General features: G+C 42.3%; 1 protein-coding gene across 2 annotated transcripts in view; it reads left to right on the plus strand.

The window, feature by feature from the left end:
* LOC137371558 (claudin-10-like) overlaps positions 1-18,662 on the plus strand; it is a 128,211-nt gene that overhangs the window by 69,961 nt on the left and 39,588 nt on the right. For both annotated transcript variants that reach the window (XM_068034393.1, XM_068034395.1), the window contains one exon: positions 9,493-9,600. In XM_068034393.1, coding sequence (XP_067890494.1) covers positions 9,493-9,600 — 108 coding nt within the window. The remainder of the gene's footprint in view (positions 1-9,492; positions 9,601-18,662) is intronic.

Genomic DNA, 18,662 nt, shown 5'->3' on the forward strand with positions numbered 1-18,662 from the left:
AACTATGAGGAAAGATGGTATAGGCTAGGGTTGTTCTCCTTGGAACAGAGAAGGTTGAGGGGAGATTTGATTGAAATGAACAAAAGTGTGAGGAGCCTGGATAGAGTGGATGTGAAGAGCCTATTTGCCTTAGCAGAGAGGTCAGTGACTAGGGGGCATAGATTTAAAGTGATTGGTAGAAAGATTAGAGGGGAGATGAGGAAAAGGTTTTTCACCCAGATGGTGGTGGGGCTCTGGAACTCACTGCCTGAAAGGGAAGTAGAAGCAAAAATCCTCAATTCATTCAAAAGGTGCCTGGATATGCACCTCAAGTGCCATAACCTGCAGGGCTACGCAGCAAGTGCTGGAAGGTGGGATTAGAATGGGTAGATCGTTTTTCTGCCGGCACAAACACGATGGGCCAAGTGGCTTCTTTCTGTGCCTTAAACATTCTATGCTTCTATGATTTTATGACAAGGGGAACCCTATTGCGGTTCTGGGAGGGAGGGGAAGGGGTGAAGGCAGCAGTGCGGGAAATTGGTCGGACACGGTTGAGGGCCCTGTCAACCACAGTGCGGGGGGATCCTTGGCTGAGGAAAAAGGAAGACATATCAGAAGCGCTGTTGTGGAAGGTTGCATCATCAGAACAGATGTGCCGGAGATGGAGAAATTGGGAGAATGGAATGGAGTCCTTACAGGAGGCGGGGTATGAGGAAGTGTATTTGAGGTAGCTGTGGGAGTAGGTGGGCTTATAATGAATATTAGTGGACAATCTATCCCCAGAGATAGAGACAGAGAAGTCGAGGAAGGGAAGGGAAGTGTTGGCGATGGACCATGTAAAGATGAGAGAAGGGTGGAAATTAGAAGCAAAGAGCAGGAAACGGCACTGATACAGTCATCAATGTACTGGAAAAAGAGCTAGGGAGGGGGCCTGAGTAGGACTGGAACAAGGAATGTACGACATACCCCACAAAAAGACAGGCATAACTAGGACCTATGTGGGTACCCATAGCAACACCTTTTATTTGAAGCAAGTGAGTAGAGTTGAAGGAGAAATTGTTCAATGTGAGAACAAGTTCAGCCAGGCGGAGGAGGGTGGAGATCTTCCCACTACAGCTTCCAACCTCATGTTCCCTAAACCCCAGACAGCCCGCTTCTGTCTCCATCCCAAAATCCACAAACAGGACTGTCCTGGGAGACCCATCATTTCAGCCTGTTGCTGCCCGACTGAACTTATTTCTTCCTAGCATGACTCTATCTTTTCTCCCCTGGTCCAGTCTGTTGCCACCTATATCTTTGACTCTTCTGATGCCCTACGTCATTTTGACAATTTCCAGTTTCATGGCACTAACCGCCTCCTCTTCACTATGGACGTCCAATCTCTCTACACCTCCATCCCCCACCAGGACGGTCTGAGGGCTCTCAGCTTCTTCCTTGAACAGAGGCCCAACAAGCCTCCATCCATCACCACCCTCCTCCGCCTGGCTTACCTTGTTCTCACATTGAACAACTTCTCCTTCAACTCCATTCACTTCCTTCAAATAAAAGGTGTTGCTATGGGTACTGTTATGACCAGGTGAGGCAGGGGTCTAGGGTTCCCCTCTCAGCCTTTGCCTGATTTGGCCATAACAGGGTTTAATTTTTAAAAACACCGTGTTTTAAGCTTCCCCTCAGTGAATCCTTGTTCACCGCTCTCTAATTGTAATGGCAAACAAATCAACCAGATAGGTTTTCTTAGATTTAAATAAGAAAAGTGTAAGTTTATTAAACTTAAAACTCTAATTTGGTTAAAACAACTAGAAATACGTGACGCAATCACACTAGCATGCATACGCGATAAACACACATGCAAATACAGAGAGAGGAGGAGAAAGAAGGGGAAAGGTCTAAAGTAATAGCTGGAATTCAGTTACTGGCTTTTGGGTTTGATGTAAAGTCCTTGATTGCAGTTGTCTTGCAGTTCTCGTTGGGGCCCAGTGCACACTTTCAAACTTGTTTAGCTGCAGGAGTCTTCTCGCTTGAGGTTTGAGTTGCTTCAGTGGATCCCCTGGAACTTCATGAGAGAGAGAGGGAAACAGGGAGAGCCCTTCGTTCTCTGCTGTCTTCAAATTGCAGTCTCTTTTCCAACTGTTCTGTGAGCACAATTCAAAACTCCAAGTTGGCCAGCAGGTTAGTCATGTGACTAACCCTTTATTTGGGAGAACTTCTCCTGTAGTTTGTGGATTTCAAAGCTCTTGGTGGGGGGGTATAATGCTGTCTCTTACACAGACAAGATGTGGATCACTCTTGCCCAGACCAATCTTTGTTAATTGAATCAGCGAGCAGTTCCCATAGTGTTTTTTTTCAACTGTCTTTTATAACGCAAAATATGCAGCCATGTTTCAGTGGTCTTTCAAACCAAGTTATTTCTTCAGCCCAGTTTAAAATTAATGTTCCATATGACAAAATTAATATGTCTCATTTTGGCAGGTGCGGATTTCTTGACAGTACCCTCATGGGTCCAAGTTATGCCTGTCTTTTGGTGGCGTATGTCAAACATTCCTTGTTGCAGTCCTACTCAGGCCCCCTCCCCCAACTCTTTTTCTGGTACATTGATGACTGTATCGGTGTCGTTTCCTGCTCTTGCCGCGAACTGGAAAAATTCATCAACTTTGCTTCCAATTTCCACCCTTCTCTCACTTTTACATGGTCTATCTCTGACACTTCCCTTCCCTTCCTCGACTTCTCTGTCTCCATCTCTGCAGATAGACTGTCCACTAACATTCATTATAAGCCCACCGACTTCCACAGTTATCTCGAATACACTTCCTCACACCCTGCTTCCTGTAAGGACTCCACCATTCTCCCAATTTCTCTGTCTCCGGCACATCTGTTCTGATGATGCAACCTTCCACAACAGTGCTTCTGATATATCTTCCTTTTTCCTCAATTGAAGATTCCTGCCTACTGTGGTTGACAGGGCCCTCAACCATATCCAACCCATTTTCTGCACTTCTGCCCTCGCCCTTTCCTCTCCCTCCCAGAACCGTGACAGGTTACCCCTTGTCCTCACTTTCCACCCCACCAGCCTACGCATCCAAAGGATCATCCTCCGCTGTTTCTGCCACCTCCAGCGAGATGCCCCTCTCCTCCCCTGTCAGCATTCTGAAGGGATCGTTCCTGCCGAGATACCCTGGTCCACTCCTTCATTAACGCCGATACTTCATCCCTTCCTACCCATACAATTGAAGGAGGTGTAATATCTGCACTTTTACCTCCTCTCTCTCCTCATCATCCATGGCCCCAAACACTCCTTTCAAGTGAAGCAGCGATTTACTTGTACTTCTTTCAATTTAGTATACTGTATTCACTGTTCACAATGCGGTCTCCTCTACATTGGGGAGGACCTCTTTGTGGAACACTTACGCTCAGTCGGAAAGCATGACCCCGCGATTGTGGTTGCTTGCCATTTCAATACACTCCACTGCTCTCACGCCCAAATTTCTGTCTTTGGGCTGCTGCAGTGTTCCAGTGAACATCAATGCAAACTCGAGGAGCAGCACCTCATTTTCCGATTTGGTACTCTGTCGCCTTCTGGACTGAATGTTGAGTTCAATAAGTTCAGAGCCTGACTGGTCCCTTTTTTATTATTATTTCATATTATTTTGTGTTCACATTTTTTTACCATGTGCATGCCTTAAACTGGGTTTTCATGTTTGTGCTTTTGGCTAGGGCTGTTCGTTATTCTGTCATTAACAGTCTCTCTGCACTAATGCTTTGTCTTTCACCACACCATTAGCACACTCTGTTTGCCTTTGTCCCATGATCTCCTTGTCAGTTAATCTCTCCGGTCCTCTGTCCTATCACACACCTTCCCTTTTGTTCTCTTTCCCCCCTCCCCGCTTTACTTGCTTATAACCTATTACATTTCTAACCTTTGCGAGTTCTGATGAAAAGTTACAGACCTGAAACGTTAACTGTGCTTCTGTCTCCACAGATGCTGCCAGACCTGCTGAATATTTCAAGTACTTTTTAAGTGTCGTCACTCTTGTAATGTAGGAAACGCTGCAGCCAATTTGCACACAGCAAGCTCCCGCAAACAAAAATGTGATAATGACCGGATAATCTGTTTTTCTGATGTTGATTGAGGGATAGATATTGGCCAGGACAGTGGGGATAACTCCCCACTCTTCTTCAAAATAGCACCATAGGTTCTTTCATTTCCACCTGAGAGGGCAGACAGGCCCTTGTTTTAACATCCCATCCGAAAGATGACACCTCCAACAGTGCAGCACTGGAGTATCAGCCTTAATTTTTGTGTTCAAGTCCTGGAGTTGGACTTGAATCCACCATCTAGTGACTCAGAGGTAAGAGTGGTTATCAACTGAGCCACAGCTGACATACTTTCAGCAATTAGTGGGCATAGTCTACTTGAAAGTTATCCATAGGATTACATAGGATATACGGCACAGAAACAGGCCATTTGGCCCAACCAGTCCATGCTGGAGGTTATGCTCCATTCCAGCCTCCTCCTATCTTTCCTCATCTAAATCTATCATCATAACCCTCTATTGCCTTCCCCTCATATGCTTGTCTAGCTTCCGCTTAAATGCATCTATCTTAGGGAAAATGTTCGAAGCTATTATTGAAGATGTTATAGCAGGGAATTTAGAAAAATTCAAGGTAATCAGGCAGAGTCAACATGGTTTTGTGAAAGGGAAACCATGTTTAACCAATTTATTGGAGTTCATTAAGGGAATTACGTGTGCTGTCGATAAAGGGGAACTGATGGATGTACTGTACTTAGATTTCCAGAAGGCATTTGATAAGGTGTCACATCAAAGATTATTGCAGAAAATAAAAGCTCATGGTGTAGGGGGTAACATATTGGGATGGATAGAAGATTGGTTCGCTAACAGGAAACAGAGAGTAGGCATAAATGGGTCATTTTCTAATTGGCAAGATGTAACGAGTGGTGTGCCACAGGGATCAGGGTTGGGGCCTCAACTTTTTACAATTTATATAAATGACTTAGATGAAGGGACCGAAGGTATGGTTGCTAAGTTTGCTGATGACACAAAGATAGGTAGGAAAGTAACTTGTCAAGAGGACATAAGGAGGCTACAAAGAGATATAGATAGCTTAAGTGAGTGGGCAAAGACCTGGCAGATAGAGTGTAATGTGAGAAAGTGTGAAATTGTCCACTTTGGCAGGAAGGATAAACATTAAGCATATTATCTAAATGATGAGAGATTGCAGAGCTCTGAGATGCAGAGGAATCTGGGTGTCCGAGTGCATGAATTGCAAAAGGTTAGTATGCAGGTACAGCACGTAATTAGGGAAGCTAATAGAATGTTATCGTTTATCGCGAGAGGAATTGAATACAAAAGTAGGGACATTATGCTTCAGCTATACAGGGGATTGGTGAGACCACATCTGGAGTATTGTGTACAGTACTGGTCTCCTTATTTAAGGAAGGATGTAAATGCGTTGGAGGCAGTACAGAGAAGGTTTACTAGAATAATATGTGGAATGGATGAACAGTCTTACGAGGAAAGATTGGACAGGCTAGGCTTGTATCTGCTGGAATTTAGGACAGTAAGAGGTGACTTGATTGAAATATATAAGATCCTGAGGGGTCTTGACAGGGTGGATGTGGAAAGGTTGCTTCCCCTTGTGGGAGAATCTCGAAATAGGGGTCACTGTTTAAAAATAAGGTGTTGCCTATTTAAGACAGTGACGAGAAGAAATTCTTTCTCTCAGAGGGTCGTGAGTCTTTGGAACTCTCTTCCTCAAAAGGCAGTGGAAGCAGAGTCTTTGAATATTTTTAAAGCAGTGGTAGATAGATTCTTGATAAGCAATGGGGTGGAAGGTTATCGGGGGTAGGTGGAAATGTGGGGTAATCAGTTCAGCCATGAACTTATTGAATGGTGGAGCAGACTCGAGGGGTCGAGTGGCCTACTCCTGCTCCTAATTTGTAGGTTCGTACATATGTTCATCTATACTATTTGCTTCAACCACTCCCTGTTGTAATGAGCTCCATGTTCTCACCACTCTTCGGATAAAGAAGTTTCTTATTGGATTTTTTGGTGACTATCTTATATTGATTGCCTCTAGTTATGCTCTTCCCCATGTTATGATCCCGTTAGAGATCATTCTCTTTTAAAAATAGAAAGTCGAGTTCCCAGTTATTACTGAAAGAATTACACCACAAGATTTCACATTTTAATCAAAAAACGTTATTGTATAAGAGTTAAATAAAGCAAAACACTACTAACAACACTACAATTTGGAAACACATATTTTAAATTTAAAATCTTAACAGGACATGAAGACGTACACTTCAAACTCTAAATCTCAAAAAAACACTCCTATTTGACTATTACTTCCACTCCAGGAATTTCCCTATACGTTACAGGATCTTGGCGGTTTGTTCACTTCTGCTGGGACCAATCCAAAGTGTGCCACAGCTCTTAAAAATTCACTTCAATGCCTTAGTTTCTCAGCTATCTTTCAAGGTATGAGATCACTTCCCAAATCTGGACTTCCCAGCTTGAGCACGGGTTGTCTCAAAACAGAAACACCTCTGGTTCCCGATGACCTCTTTGCTTCTGAGTCCAGCTGACTTCCAAAAGCCAACTCCTTGTCTGAAAGCCAACTGACTGACTGGCTGGCTCAGCAAGTACCCAAAAAGAACACCTGACCCAAAAGATAGCTCCCTAGCAACATCTATCTCCATAGCAATGTAGTACATGTGGGATAACACAGATAGCAATTTAAACTAATTATTTCCAACTCCAAATCTTCTCTTTGATTCCTGATATGCACATGAATAATTGATATTGCTAACAATGACAGAACAAATTCTCTTAAAATTTCTGATTCCAACTGCCCAACTAAACGAGGCCACCTGTGGTTTTATGGCTTTCACCTCTCTAATTCTGTCTCTGTCAGCATTCATGGGGAGATTTTTGAACTTTAAATCTTCTGTTTCTTCTGGGATATCATATTAATAATTTAAAACTCTGACAGAGGTAGCTGCGGACACACCATCTCCATCCACAAGTAAGGAGAAGTTCTCATTGTGTAGGGTCTTTACACTTCCCAATATGACCTTTCTAAATAAACATGGACCACCCTTTGATTTGTAACTACCGTAGGCTTGTTTGCCAGTTTCTCAACCCAGGTGTTTTCATTTGTCTTGCATTAAAAAAATTCAATTCCCAAATTAAAAGCTACCTCTAGAAAATTAATACAAAGCATGAACCAGGTGATCGTAACACCTGCAAGTGGAAACATTGTCTCCGTATCCACTCTATCAGCACCTTTTGTAATTTTATAGATCTCTATTAGGAAATCCCTCAGCCTTCTTTTTACAAGAAAAAAGAGACCCAGCCTGTTCATTCTTTCCAGATATGTATACCCATGCATTTCTGATATCATCATTGTAAATCTATTCTGCACCTTCTCCAGTGTCTCTATATCCTTTTGATAATATGGCAACCAGGGATACATGTAGTACTTTAGGTGCGGTCTAACCGAGGTTCGATTCAGGTTTAGCATAACTTCCCTACTTTTCAATTTTATCCCTTTAGAAATAAAACTTAGTGCTTGGTTCATTTTTTAATGACTTTGCTAACCTGTGGTGCAACTTTGATTGATGTATTTGTACTCTGTGATCCCTTTGTTCCTCTACCTCACCTAGACTCGGACCTTCCAAGTGATGTGACCTCCCTATTCTTCCTACCAAAATGTACTACCTCACATTTATCCATGTTATACTTCATTTCCCAACTATTTTCCCATCTGCAAGTTTATTAATGTCCTCCTGTAATTTGTTGCACCGCCTCAGTATTGACTATCCCCCATAATTTGGTGTCATCCACAAATTTAAAAATTGTGTTTTTTGATTTTTTAATTGTTTCATGGGGAGTGGGCATCGCTGGCAAGGCCAGCATTTGTTGTCCATCCCTAATTTCCCTTGACAACTGAGTGGCTTGCTAGGCTATTTCAGGGGGCAGTTAAGAGTCAACAACATTGCTGTGGGTCTGGATCCACAGATGGGTTTTTATGAAAATCAATGATATTTTCATGGCACCATTACTGAGACTAGCTTTCAATTCCATATTTTTATTAATTAATTGAATTTATTAATAATTTGGATTTCAATTCTACCAGCAACTGTTTTTTAATTCTTTCATGGGATGTGGGCGTCGCAGGCCAGGCCAGCATTTATTGTCCATCCCTAATTGCCCTTGAACTGAATGGCTTACCCAGCCATTTCGAGGGCATGTAAGAGTCAACCACATTGCTGTGGGTCTGGAGTCACATGTAGGCCAGACCAGGTAAGGACAGCAGATTTCCTTCCCTAAAGGACATTAGTGAACCAGATGGGTTTTTACAACAATCGACAATGGTTTCATGGCCATCATTAGACTAGCTTTAAATTCCAGATTTATTAATTGAATTCAAATTCCACCTTCTGCTGTGGTGGGATTCGAACCCATGTCCCCAGAGCAATACCTGGGGCTCTGGGTGGGACTGTGATGGGATTGGAAACTGTGTCCCCAGGGCATTAGCCTGGGCCTATGGATTACTAGTTCAGTAACATTACCATTACACCACCGTCTCCCCGATTCCAAAATCCAATTTGTTAATGTAAATTGTGAACAGCAGTGGTCCCAGCATTGATCCTTGTGGAACACCACTTCCCACCTTCTGCCATTCGGAATAACTGTCTTTTACTGCCACTCTCTACTTTCTGTCTTGAAGCCAGCTAGTAATCCATTCTGCCACTTGTCCCCTGACTCTGTATTCTCTGGACATATTCATTAGTCTATTATGGGGCACCTTATCGAAGGCCTTTTGAAAATCCAGATAAATTACACTACTCTCTCTTGTTATCTTATTTTTAAGGATATTTGCCATTTTGTGTGTGTGCTCTACAAATGCACAGAAATAAACTTTTCTAACTATAAAATGGAAACCTTTTCAGTACCTTTGGTATTTGGAAAAAAATGTATAATTTGCAAGTTTGTTCCAAACAAAACATAAAAATGATAAGCTGACTTATCAGATAAGTTCAGTTTCCAAGCTGTTGGGCTCTGTTAAAATATTCATGGCTCATGTACTGCATAGTATTTTGTATGTATTATGCTTTGTGAAGCAAAATAAATCAAGTTCTTTGTTTTACTTAGTGTATCAACGGCCCACGAATAATTAGTCAGTATTTTCAAACTTCTAAAATAAGCGATGGAATAGCTGAAACATGACCCTTAATGAAAATAATGTCCGCAGAATACGCAACATTGTCCAAGTCATTCATTTTTGCAATAATTTTTTGGAAAATGTAGCATAAGGCAAGGAAAATGAGACAGTGCACTGTGCTTAATTTCTATATTGTTATAATAGCTTTTTAGTGCCTGGGATCCCTTTATGAAAGAATAATCCTTTAATAAAGACCATTATGTAGATTACAGATAATTAAACAATTTCTTCAAGTAAATACTTGACATGTATATTTTGCCTCTACAGATATGAATTAGGAACTGCTTTGTTCAGCGGCTGGGCTGGTGCAGCCCTTTACATCTTGGGTGGTTTGAGTTTTTGCTTGTCAGTGGCTGAAGATAAACATTCCCACAGGTAAACATTGATTAAACTTTATTGAAATTTATTTATTCCACAGGAAGACGAAGGCTAGTTACTATTCCAATCCAGGAACCTGCTTCTGACTTGTGTTGTCACAGTTCCAATCTCATTGATGTGTGATATTCTAATATCCATCTGCAGCACGCTAGGGGCAATAATGTAAAAGAGGTGATCGGGAAACATCAGACCATTTTACGTCTCTTCCATTTTTATTTCCATTGAATGCCAATTAGAAGGGAATATTGGAAAGGAATCAAGGTGGTGACTGGGAATCGGTAAATGTGGCGATCAGGAGGCGGGTGGAACCTGCAATCAGGAGGCGGGTGGAACCTGCGATCAGGAGGCGGGTGGATCCTGCGATCAGGAGGCGGGTGGAACCTGCGATCAGGAGGCGGATGGATCCTGCGATCAGGAGGCGGGTAGAACCTGCAATCAGGAGGCGGGTCGTGCCTGTGATCAGGAGGGATTGAGCCTGCAATCAGGAGGGGGTCCCACTGCTCTGTTCTCTTGCCATGAGTACTCCTTTGCTTCACACATATATTCAATACTCCCTTGAAAGGTCTGTGCCTCAACCATTCCCTGTGGCAATGCATACCAGAGACTAACAATTCTTTTCAAGATCCACATTAGATTGGATATTCCATCCATCTCCCCATTCCACGAAACAACTTTCTAACCATGCCATTACATTTCCTCTTATACCATGTGTTACGACCGACCGCTCCAATCAAAGCCCCCAATCAAAATATACGATTCTGATTGTGGTGAAAGAAACGCACTGCTAATTCAATCCCGTCGCTCCACAAATCACCTATCATTTTAAACGTGCCAAATTAAAGAAAGACCCAGCCAAATTGTACCATCTATTAACCGTGGCACAGTGGCGCAGTGGTTAGCACCGCAGCCTCACAGCTCCAGGGGCCCGGGTTCGATTCTGCGTACTGCCTGTGTGGAGTTTGCAAGTTCTCCCTGTGTCTGCGTGGGTTTTTGCCAGGTGCTCCGGTTTCCTCCCACATCCAAAAGACTTGCAGGTGATAGGTAAATTGGCCATTGTAAATTGCCCCTAGTGTAGGGAGGTGATAGGGAATATGGGATTACTGTAGGGTTAGTATAAATGGGTGGTTGTTGGTTGGCACAGACTCGGTGGGCCGAGGGGCCTGTTTCAGTGCTGTATCTCTAAATAACCCCCAAATGAGGCTAACCAAACCAGGTGTCTTCAAATCAACAAATTAACTCTTTAATTAAAAGAACTAAATTCTTAAACACTATGAAGATATAAACAACATTTCAAATAGAAAAAATTAGAGTCCTTGAAAATTTACAGCCTAATGTTGCTTGAAGTCCTCATAGCCGTCTGATGGGGAAAAAAGGTTCTTCCACAGTAGAACAGTCCATAGCCTAATTCCAGCAATAAGTGATGCTTTCCTTCTCCAGCGAATTTCAACAAGTAACAACTTGCAAACACTTTCAATAGAATCAATCTGACTTGAGAGTGTTTGAGGGATAAAAGGTTGTCACAGTCTAACTTCCCTTCCTTCAGTTCAAATTATCAGAGATTTCCGTCTTGGCTTGACTTTTTTTTTAGAATTTTGAAAGATAATAATTAAACAGACTAAATTTCTCTTCCTTCAGTTTAAATGGCTGAGAGCTCTTTTTTCAGGTGCTAACACCACAGCTGTCTGTGTCCTCTGTTAGAACTGTCTTCAACTAAAAAGCCAGTTCAAAATTGAATTGTAACAAATGTATTGCTAAATACTCACTCCAAGTGCAGCCAACACTGGTTCATTAATTAGGATTGCCTTTGGCTTTTCAAAAGCTGCCTGGCATTCATACCACTTTGTTTTTCTTTTTTTGTAGCAAGTGAGTTAATGGTGGAACCACAGTACTAAAGTTTCATACAAATTTCCAATAAAACCTGCGCATCCCTAAAAATCTAATTATTTCCCCTTTAGATTTAGGGATAGGGAACTCCATTAAGGCTTGCACCTTTTCCATTTTTGGTCATACCTGACCCTGCCCCACAATGTGTCCTAGGTAAGTTACTCTTGCCTTTCCAAATTCACTTTTTTCCAAATTTACCACTAAGTCTGCAGCTCGTAACTTTTCAAACAAAAGTTTTAATTGGTTTAAGTGTTCTTGCCAAGTGTTACTGTCTATTAGTACATCATTGAGATATACTGCACAGTTGGGAACATTGGCTACCACCTGAATCTATACAAAATCGGTTGACCTGTCAGGTTTAGGTACTGGAACTACTGGCGAGCTCCAGCTATTCTGACTAGGTTCAATCAAATTGTTTTCCAGCATGTACTGGATCTCTGCTTTCACTTGGGCCCATTTGTCTGGACTCAAGCAGTTAAGGATGTTGTTTTAAAGGAACGATTCCCCCTATATAGGGCGGCACAGTGGCGCAGTGGTTAGCACCACAGCCTCACAGCTCCAGCGACCTGGGTTCAATTCTGGGTACTGCCTGTGCGGAGTTTGCAAGTTCTCCCTGTGACCGCGTGGGTTTTCACCGGGTGCTCCGGTTTCCTCCCACCGCCAAAGACTTGCAGGTGATAGGTAAATTGGCCATTATAAATTGCCCCTAGTATAGGTAGGTTGTAGGGAATAACAAAGAACAAAGAACAAAGAAAATTACAGCACAGGAACAGGCCCTTCGGCCCTCCAAGCCTACGCCGATCCAAATCCTCTATCTAAACCTGTCGCCTATTTTCTAAGGGTCTGTATCTCTTTACTTCCTGCCCATTCATGTATCTGTCTAGATACATCTTAAAAGACGCTATGAATATGGGATTAGGGTTAGGGTTAGTATAAATGGGTGGTTCTTGGTCGGCACAGACTCGGTGGGCCGAAGGGCCTGTTTCAGTGCTGTATCTCGAAATATAAAATAAATAAAAATATATCCACATCATGTGTGGCTAAGGTTGTACATCCTGGCTTATCCTTACAAACTCTTTTAAATGTTGTGAAAAGGCTGGTTAGGTCTTCTCGCTGTTTCATTTCTAAGTGCAACAGCATATCATCTAATTTTCCTCGCCATTCTGTGCTCACTAATCTGATAGTTGGAGGTTCAATCTGAGAATTTCCTAGGCCTACTTCTGCCTCATCCTTTTCCTTCTCAACAGTCCTGATTACCTGACATACCTGTACTGGCTTATCCCCCTCGCTGCGGTAATATTGTTTGAGCATATTAATGTGACAGAACCGGTTCTTCTTCCGGCGATCAGAAGTGTCAGTCAAGTAATCGACCTTACCCACTCTTTTGATCACTCTATATGAACCACTGAACCGTGCTTTTAATGGTTCTCCCTGTAATGGTAACAACACCAATACCTCATCACCTGGTTGGAAATCACAGGCTTTTGCATTCTTATCTGCCCATCTTTTCATATTGGCTTGGGATGCTTTAAGGTGTTCCTGAGCCACACCACAAGCTTTTGTGAGCCTTTCCCGGAACACAGATAGATAGTCAAGTAGTGAGGATTCATTCTTTTGTTCCAAGAATCTGTCCTTTATAAGTTTTAGAGGACCTCTTACTTCACGTCCATATACCAATTCGAAAGGACTGAAGCCTGTAGACTCATTTGGTGAGTCTCTGGTGGCAAATTAAAGAAAGTCTAGTCCGTTATCCCAGTCATGTGGATATTCGTGACAGTATGTTCTAAACATCGTTTTGAAAGTCTGGTGAAATATCTCTAAAGCTCCCTTTGACTGTGGGCGATATGCTGAAGATTTCAACTGTCTAATCCCCAAGTTGCCCATAACTTTTTGATATATCCTAGACATGAAATTAGAACCTTGATCTGATTGAACTTCAAGCGGTAACCCATATCTCGTAAAGAATTGGATTAACTTTTCTACCACTACTCTAGCAGTCATTGTCCTCAAAGGAATGGCCTCGGGAAATCGAGTAGCCATATCCATGATAGTAAGTATGTATTGATGTCCCGCTTTTGTTTTCGGCAAGGATCCTACACAGTCTACTAATACTCTGCTAAATGGTTCCTCAATCACTGGGATGGGAACTACCGGTGCTGGTTTTATGGTAGGTTGTGGTTTTCCCACCATTTGACAGGTGTGGCATGCCCTATAGAATTGTCTCATATCCTTTGTAAGACCTGGCCAGTAATAATGTTTGTTTATGCGTGATTTGGTCTTCCGAATTCCCCTCCTGCAAAAGGAATGTCGTGTGCTAACCCTAAAAATCCAAATTGATATTTAGGTGGTGCCACTATCTGTTCAACACTGTCCAGTCTTTGTTGGCAGGCCTATGAGGCAGTCTCCATTTCGTCCTCAAAACCCCGTTTGCCATATAATAGCCTCCAGGAACTCCTTTTGCCTCAGCTTCTGACAGAGCCGTCTGTGCTATTTGATATATCTCTAGATCAACTTGCTGTGCTGCAATGATAGACAATCTTTTAAACATCTCATTTGGATTATCTAAATCCCCAAATAAGGTTTCAGATGCCGAGCTATCTATTTGTGGTGTCCCTTTTACCTCTGACAATGGATCCTGTTTAGCCATTGTTCTGGAAACTATACATGCAATAAATATTCCCAGAACTTGTTCCTGTAATTGCTCCATTTCTTTAATTTCACATGGTTCCGCTTTAACTATAGGTGAAACTGATACTTTTGATCGAGCCAAATCGTTTCCTAGGAGTAGATCAATTCCCTTCACTGGTAAACTGTGGACAACACCTACAGTTACTATCCTAGATATTAAGTCACTCTCTAGGTGTACTTTACACAAAGGTATGGGTATATACTCCCCGCCAATTCCATTTACAAAAACTTCAGCATTCAAGGCACTCTCTGGTGGAAATCTTATGTCTTTCCCTGGCAAGGAGGTTTATGTTGGTCCTGTGTCCCTGAGTTTAATGATAGGTTTTCCTGCCTCACTTAGAGGGGATGTGCGAAGCACGTTTTTTACACAGAGGGTGGTGAGTGCCTGGAACTTGCTGCCAGGTGAGGTGGTGGAAGCAGATACTATAGCGACGTTTAAGAGACATCTTGACAAATACATGAATAGGAAGGGAATAGAGGGATATGGGCCCCGGAATTGCAGAAGGTGTTAATTTAGGCAGGCATCAAGATCAGCGCAGGCTTGGAGGGCCGAATGGCCTGTTCCTGTGCTGTACTGTTCTTTGTTCTTTTTGTTCTTACTTAAAGGATATGGAATTACTCTCCCCTTTGACAAAAAATCATTATAACTCTCAGGTATTTTATTCTTAACCTCTACATTCCTCTCAGTTTTAGTATCTGGTTTCACATTCACAGCTGTCGTTAAAGCTTTGTCCTGGTCTGCTATCCTCTCAGTCAGAGTCTTTTCCTCTGCACTAACTTTGCATACCCCAACAAATCCTATGGGTTTACTACGCAATTTCCAGCACTCCGAATGAAGATGACCCGTCTTGTTGCAATAATAACACTTTGGCTTGCAAACCTCACTTCTACCCTCAGCACCTTTGTTTCTGACCTGAGGAGGTGACCCTGGGGCATTCCCAACTGTTCCTTCTTCTCCCCGGCTACTTGCCTTCCTTTCACTCTCCCACTTTCTATCCTTCTTGGGTTTATGGGGATGACGAACAAAATAAGTTAGCTTATTCACAAGTTCAAAATCATCAGCAATCTCTGCTGCTTGCTGAGCTTTCAAAACTTCCAGATTATCTATGTGAGTTCTCACTACTGAAGGAATGGAGTTTTTAAACTCTTCTAAGAGAATTAATTCTCAAAGGTTCTCATATGTGGTTTCTATCTTTAATGCCTGTATTCAACTGTCAAAATTCATTTGCTTCACCTTCTCAAATTCCAAAAATGTATGCCCAGTCAATCTCCGTAAATTCCTAAACTTCTGACGGTAAGCTTCAGGGACCAACTCATATGCAGCAAGAATAGCCTTTTTTGTCACCTCATAATCTGCAGAAGCCTCTTCAGAAAGCATGGCATTACCTTCATGAGCTCTGCCTACCAGTCTGTCCTGCATAAGCAATGTCCAGCTTTCTTTCGGCCATTTCATCTGTTTGGCAATTTTTTCTAAAGATATGAAAAATGCCTCTGCATTCCTTTCCTCGAACTTAGAAAGAGCCTGTATAAATTTAAACAACTTCGCACTGGGTCCTGATCTAAATTCAGATTCTTCCTGACCCGAATTTTCCCTGGATTCAAGACTACCCTTTTGTCTTAGTTCCATCTCTTTTAACTTAAATTCTGTCTCTTCTCTTTCAGTTTCTCTTTGAAGTTCAAGTTTTCTGATTTCTTTTTACTGCTGAAGCTCCAGTTTTTTCATTTCTAACTGAATCCTAGCCAATTCCACTGCATCACTCTCGGACCTACTACCGTCTTGTCTCTCATATTCCCTTTCCTTTTCCTCATATTGCCCTTGATCTGTATCATCAAAGAAACATAGAAAATAGGAGCAGGAGTAGGCCATTTGGCCCTTCGAGCCTGCTCCGCCCTTCATTATTATCATGGCTGATCATCCAACTCAGTAAACTGTTCCTGCCTTCCCCCCATATCCTTTGCCCCCTGTCGCCCCAAGAGCTATATCTAACTCCTTCTTGAAAACATACAATGTTTTGGCCTGAACTGCTTTCTTTGGTAGCTAATTCCACAGGCTCACCACTCTCTGGGTGAAGTAATTTCTCCTCATCTCAGTCCTGAAAGGTTTACCCTGTATCCTTAGACTATGACCCCTGGTTCTGGACTCCCCCACCATCGGGAACATCCTTCCTGCATCGACCCTGTCAAGTTCTGTTAGAATTTTATCGGTTTCTATGAGATTCCCCCCTCATTCTGCTGAACTCCAGCGAATATAATCCTAACTGACTCAATCTCTCCTCATACATTCATCCCGCCATCCCAGGAATCAGTCTGGTGAACCTTTGTTGCACTCCCTCCATAGCAAGAACATCCTTCCTCAGATAAGGAGACCAAAACTGCACACAATATTCCAGGTGTGGCTTCACCAAGGCCTGGTATAATTGCAGCAAGACATCACTGCTCCTGTACACGAATCCTCTCGCTATGAAGTCCAACATACCATTTGCCTTTTTGTACCGCCTGTTGCACCTGCATACTTACCTTCAGCAACTGGTGTATGAGAACACCCAGGTCTCGCTGCATATTCCCCTCTCTCAGTTTATAGCCGTTCAGATAATAATCAGCCTTTCTGTTTTTGCCACCAAAGTGGATAACCTCACATTTATCCACATTATACTGCATCTGCCATGCATTTGCCCACTCACACAACTTGTCCAAATCACCCTGAAGCCTCTCTGCACCCTCCTCACAACTCACCCTCCCCCCAGTTTTGTGTCATCTGCAAATTTGGAGATATTACATTTAGTTCCCTCATCTAAATCATTAATATATATTGTGACTAGCTGGGGTCCTAGCACCGATCCCTGTGGTACCCCACTAGTCACTGCCTGCCATTCTGAAAAAGACCCATTCATCCCTACTCTTTGTTTCCTGTCTGCCAACCAATTTTCTATCCATCGCAATACACTACCCCAATCCCATACGCTTTAATTTTGTACGCTAATCTCTTATGTAGGATTTTGTTGAAAGCCTTCTGAAAGTCCAAATAAACCACATCCAGTGGCTGTCCCTCATCAACTCTACTAGTTACATCCTCGAAGAATTCTAGTAGATTTGTCAAGCATAATTTCCCTTTCGTAAATCCATGCTGACTCTGTCCGATTCTACCACTGTTCTCCAAGTGCTCTGCTATAAAATCTTTGATAATGGACTCTAGAATTTTCCCCACTACCTGCTTTCTCTCTACCTCCCTTTTTAAATAGTGGGGTTACATTAGCTGCCCTCCAATCTGTAGGAACTGTTCCAGAGTCTATAGAATCTTGGAAGATGACCACCGATGCATCCACTATTTCTAGGGTCACTTCCTTAACTACTCTGGGATGTAGATTCTCAGGCCCTGGGGATTTATCGCCTTCAATCCCATCATTTTCCCCAACACAATTTCTCTACTAATATTGATTTCCTTCAGTTCCTCCCTCTCACTAAACCCTGTGTTCCCCAACATTTCTGGTATGATATTTGTGTCCTCCTTTGTGAAGACAGAACCAAAGTATGCATTTAATTGGTCATCCATTTCTTTGTTCCCCATAATAAATTCCCCTGTTTCTGACTGTAAGGGACCTACATTTGTCTTCACCAATCTTTTTCTCTTCACATACCTATAGAAACTTTTACAGTCAGTTTTTATGTTCCCCGCAAGCTGGCTCTCATACTCTATTTTCCATCATCTTCATCTACTAATTCCAGATGTTTGGCTATTATGTCAATTATCTCTGCATTGTTGGCAGATGATTTCAATTCCAACCCCAATTTCGCTGCCAATTCTTTTAATTTGTTCTTAGTTAAAGTTATCAAGTCACTCGGGGAAACATTCTGCTTCCCCCAAAACTCTGCCACAACCATTACATGTGGTATCTCTTCTTTGGCCTCCTTATCTCGAGAAACAATGGATAAGCGCCTGGAGGTATAGACTGTACCTTATTATACAAGAGACCTGGTTCTTTTCATATCTTTGTAATTGGTGTTGGATTTAGATCCCAACAATCGTGTTTCCAACTGATATGATCTGAGACTCGAGAGCAATTAATCTGATGCCAATCACAGGACCCCAATTTGAACATGTTATCCCAGAGATGAGTAGTTACTATGATTCCAAATGAGAGACCTCCAAATTTGTCTGATTCTGATCCCATACGTGAGCCACCAAATTAAATATGATTCATCTGCGAGCGAGCCCCAATTAATATATAATTCAAATCCCGAGAAACCCAATTAATATGAGATTCAAATCCCGGACGAGCCCCCAATAAATATGTTATGACTGACCGCTCCAGTCAAAGCCCCCAATCAAAATATACGATTCTGATTGTGGTGGATGAAGCGCACTGCTAATTCAATCCCGGTGCTCCACAAATCACCTATCATATCATTTTAAACTTGCCAAATTAAAGAAAGACCCAGCCAAATTGTACCATCTATTAACCCCCGAATGAGGCTAATCAAACCAAGTG

Source organism: Heterodontus francisci, chromosome 6 (assembly GCF_036365525.1).
Source record: "Heterodontus francisci isolate sHetFra1 chromosome 6, sHetFra1.hap1, whole genome shotgun sequence".
In the NCBI taxonomy this organism is placed as follows: Eukaryota; Metazoa; Chordata; class Chondrichthyes; order Heterodontiformes; family Heterodontidae; genus Heterodontus; species Heterodontus francisci.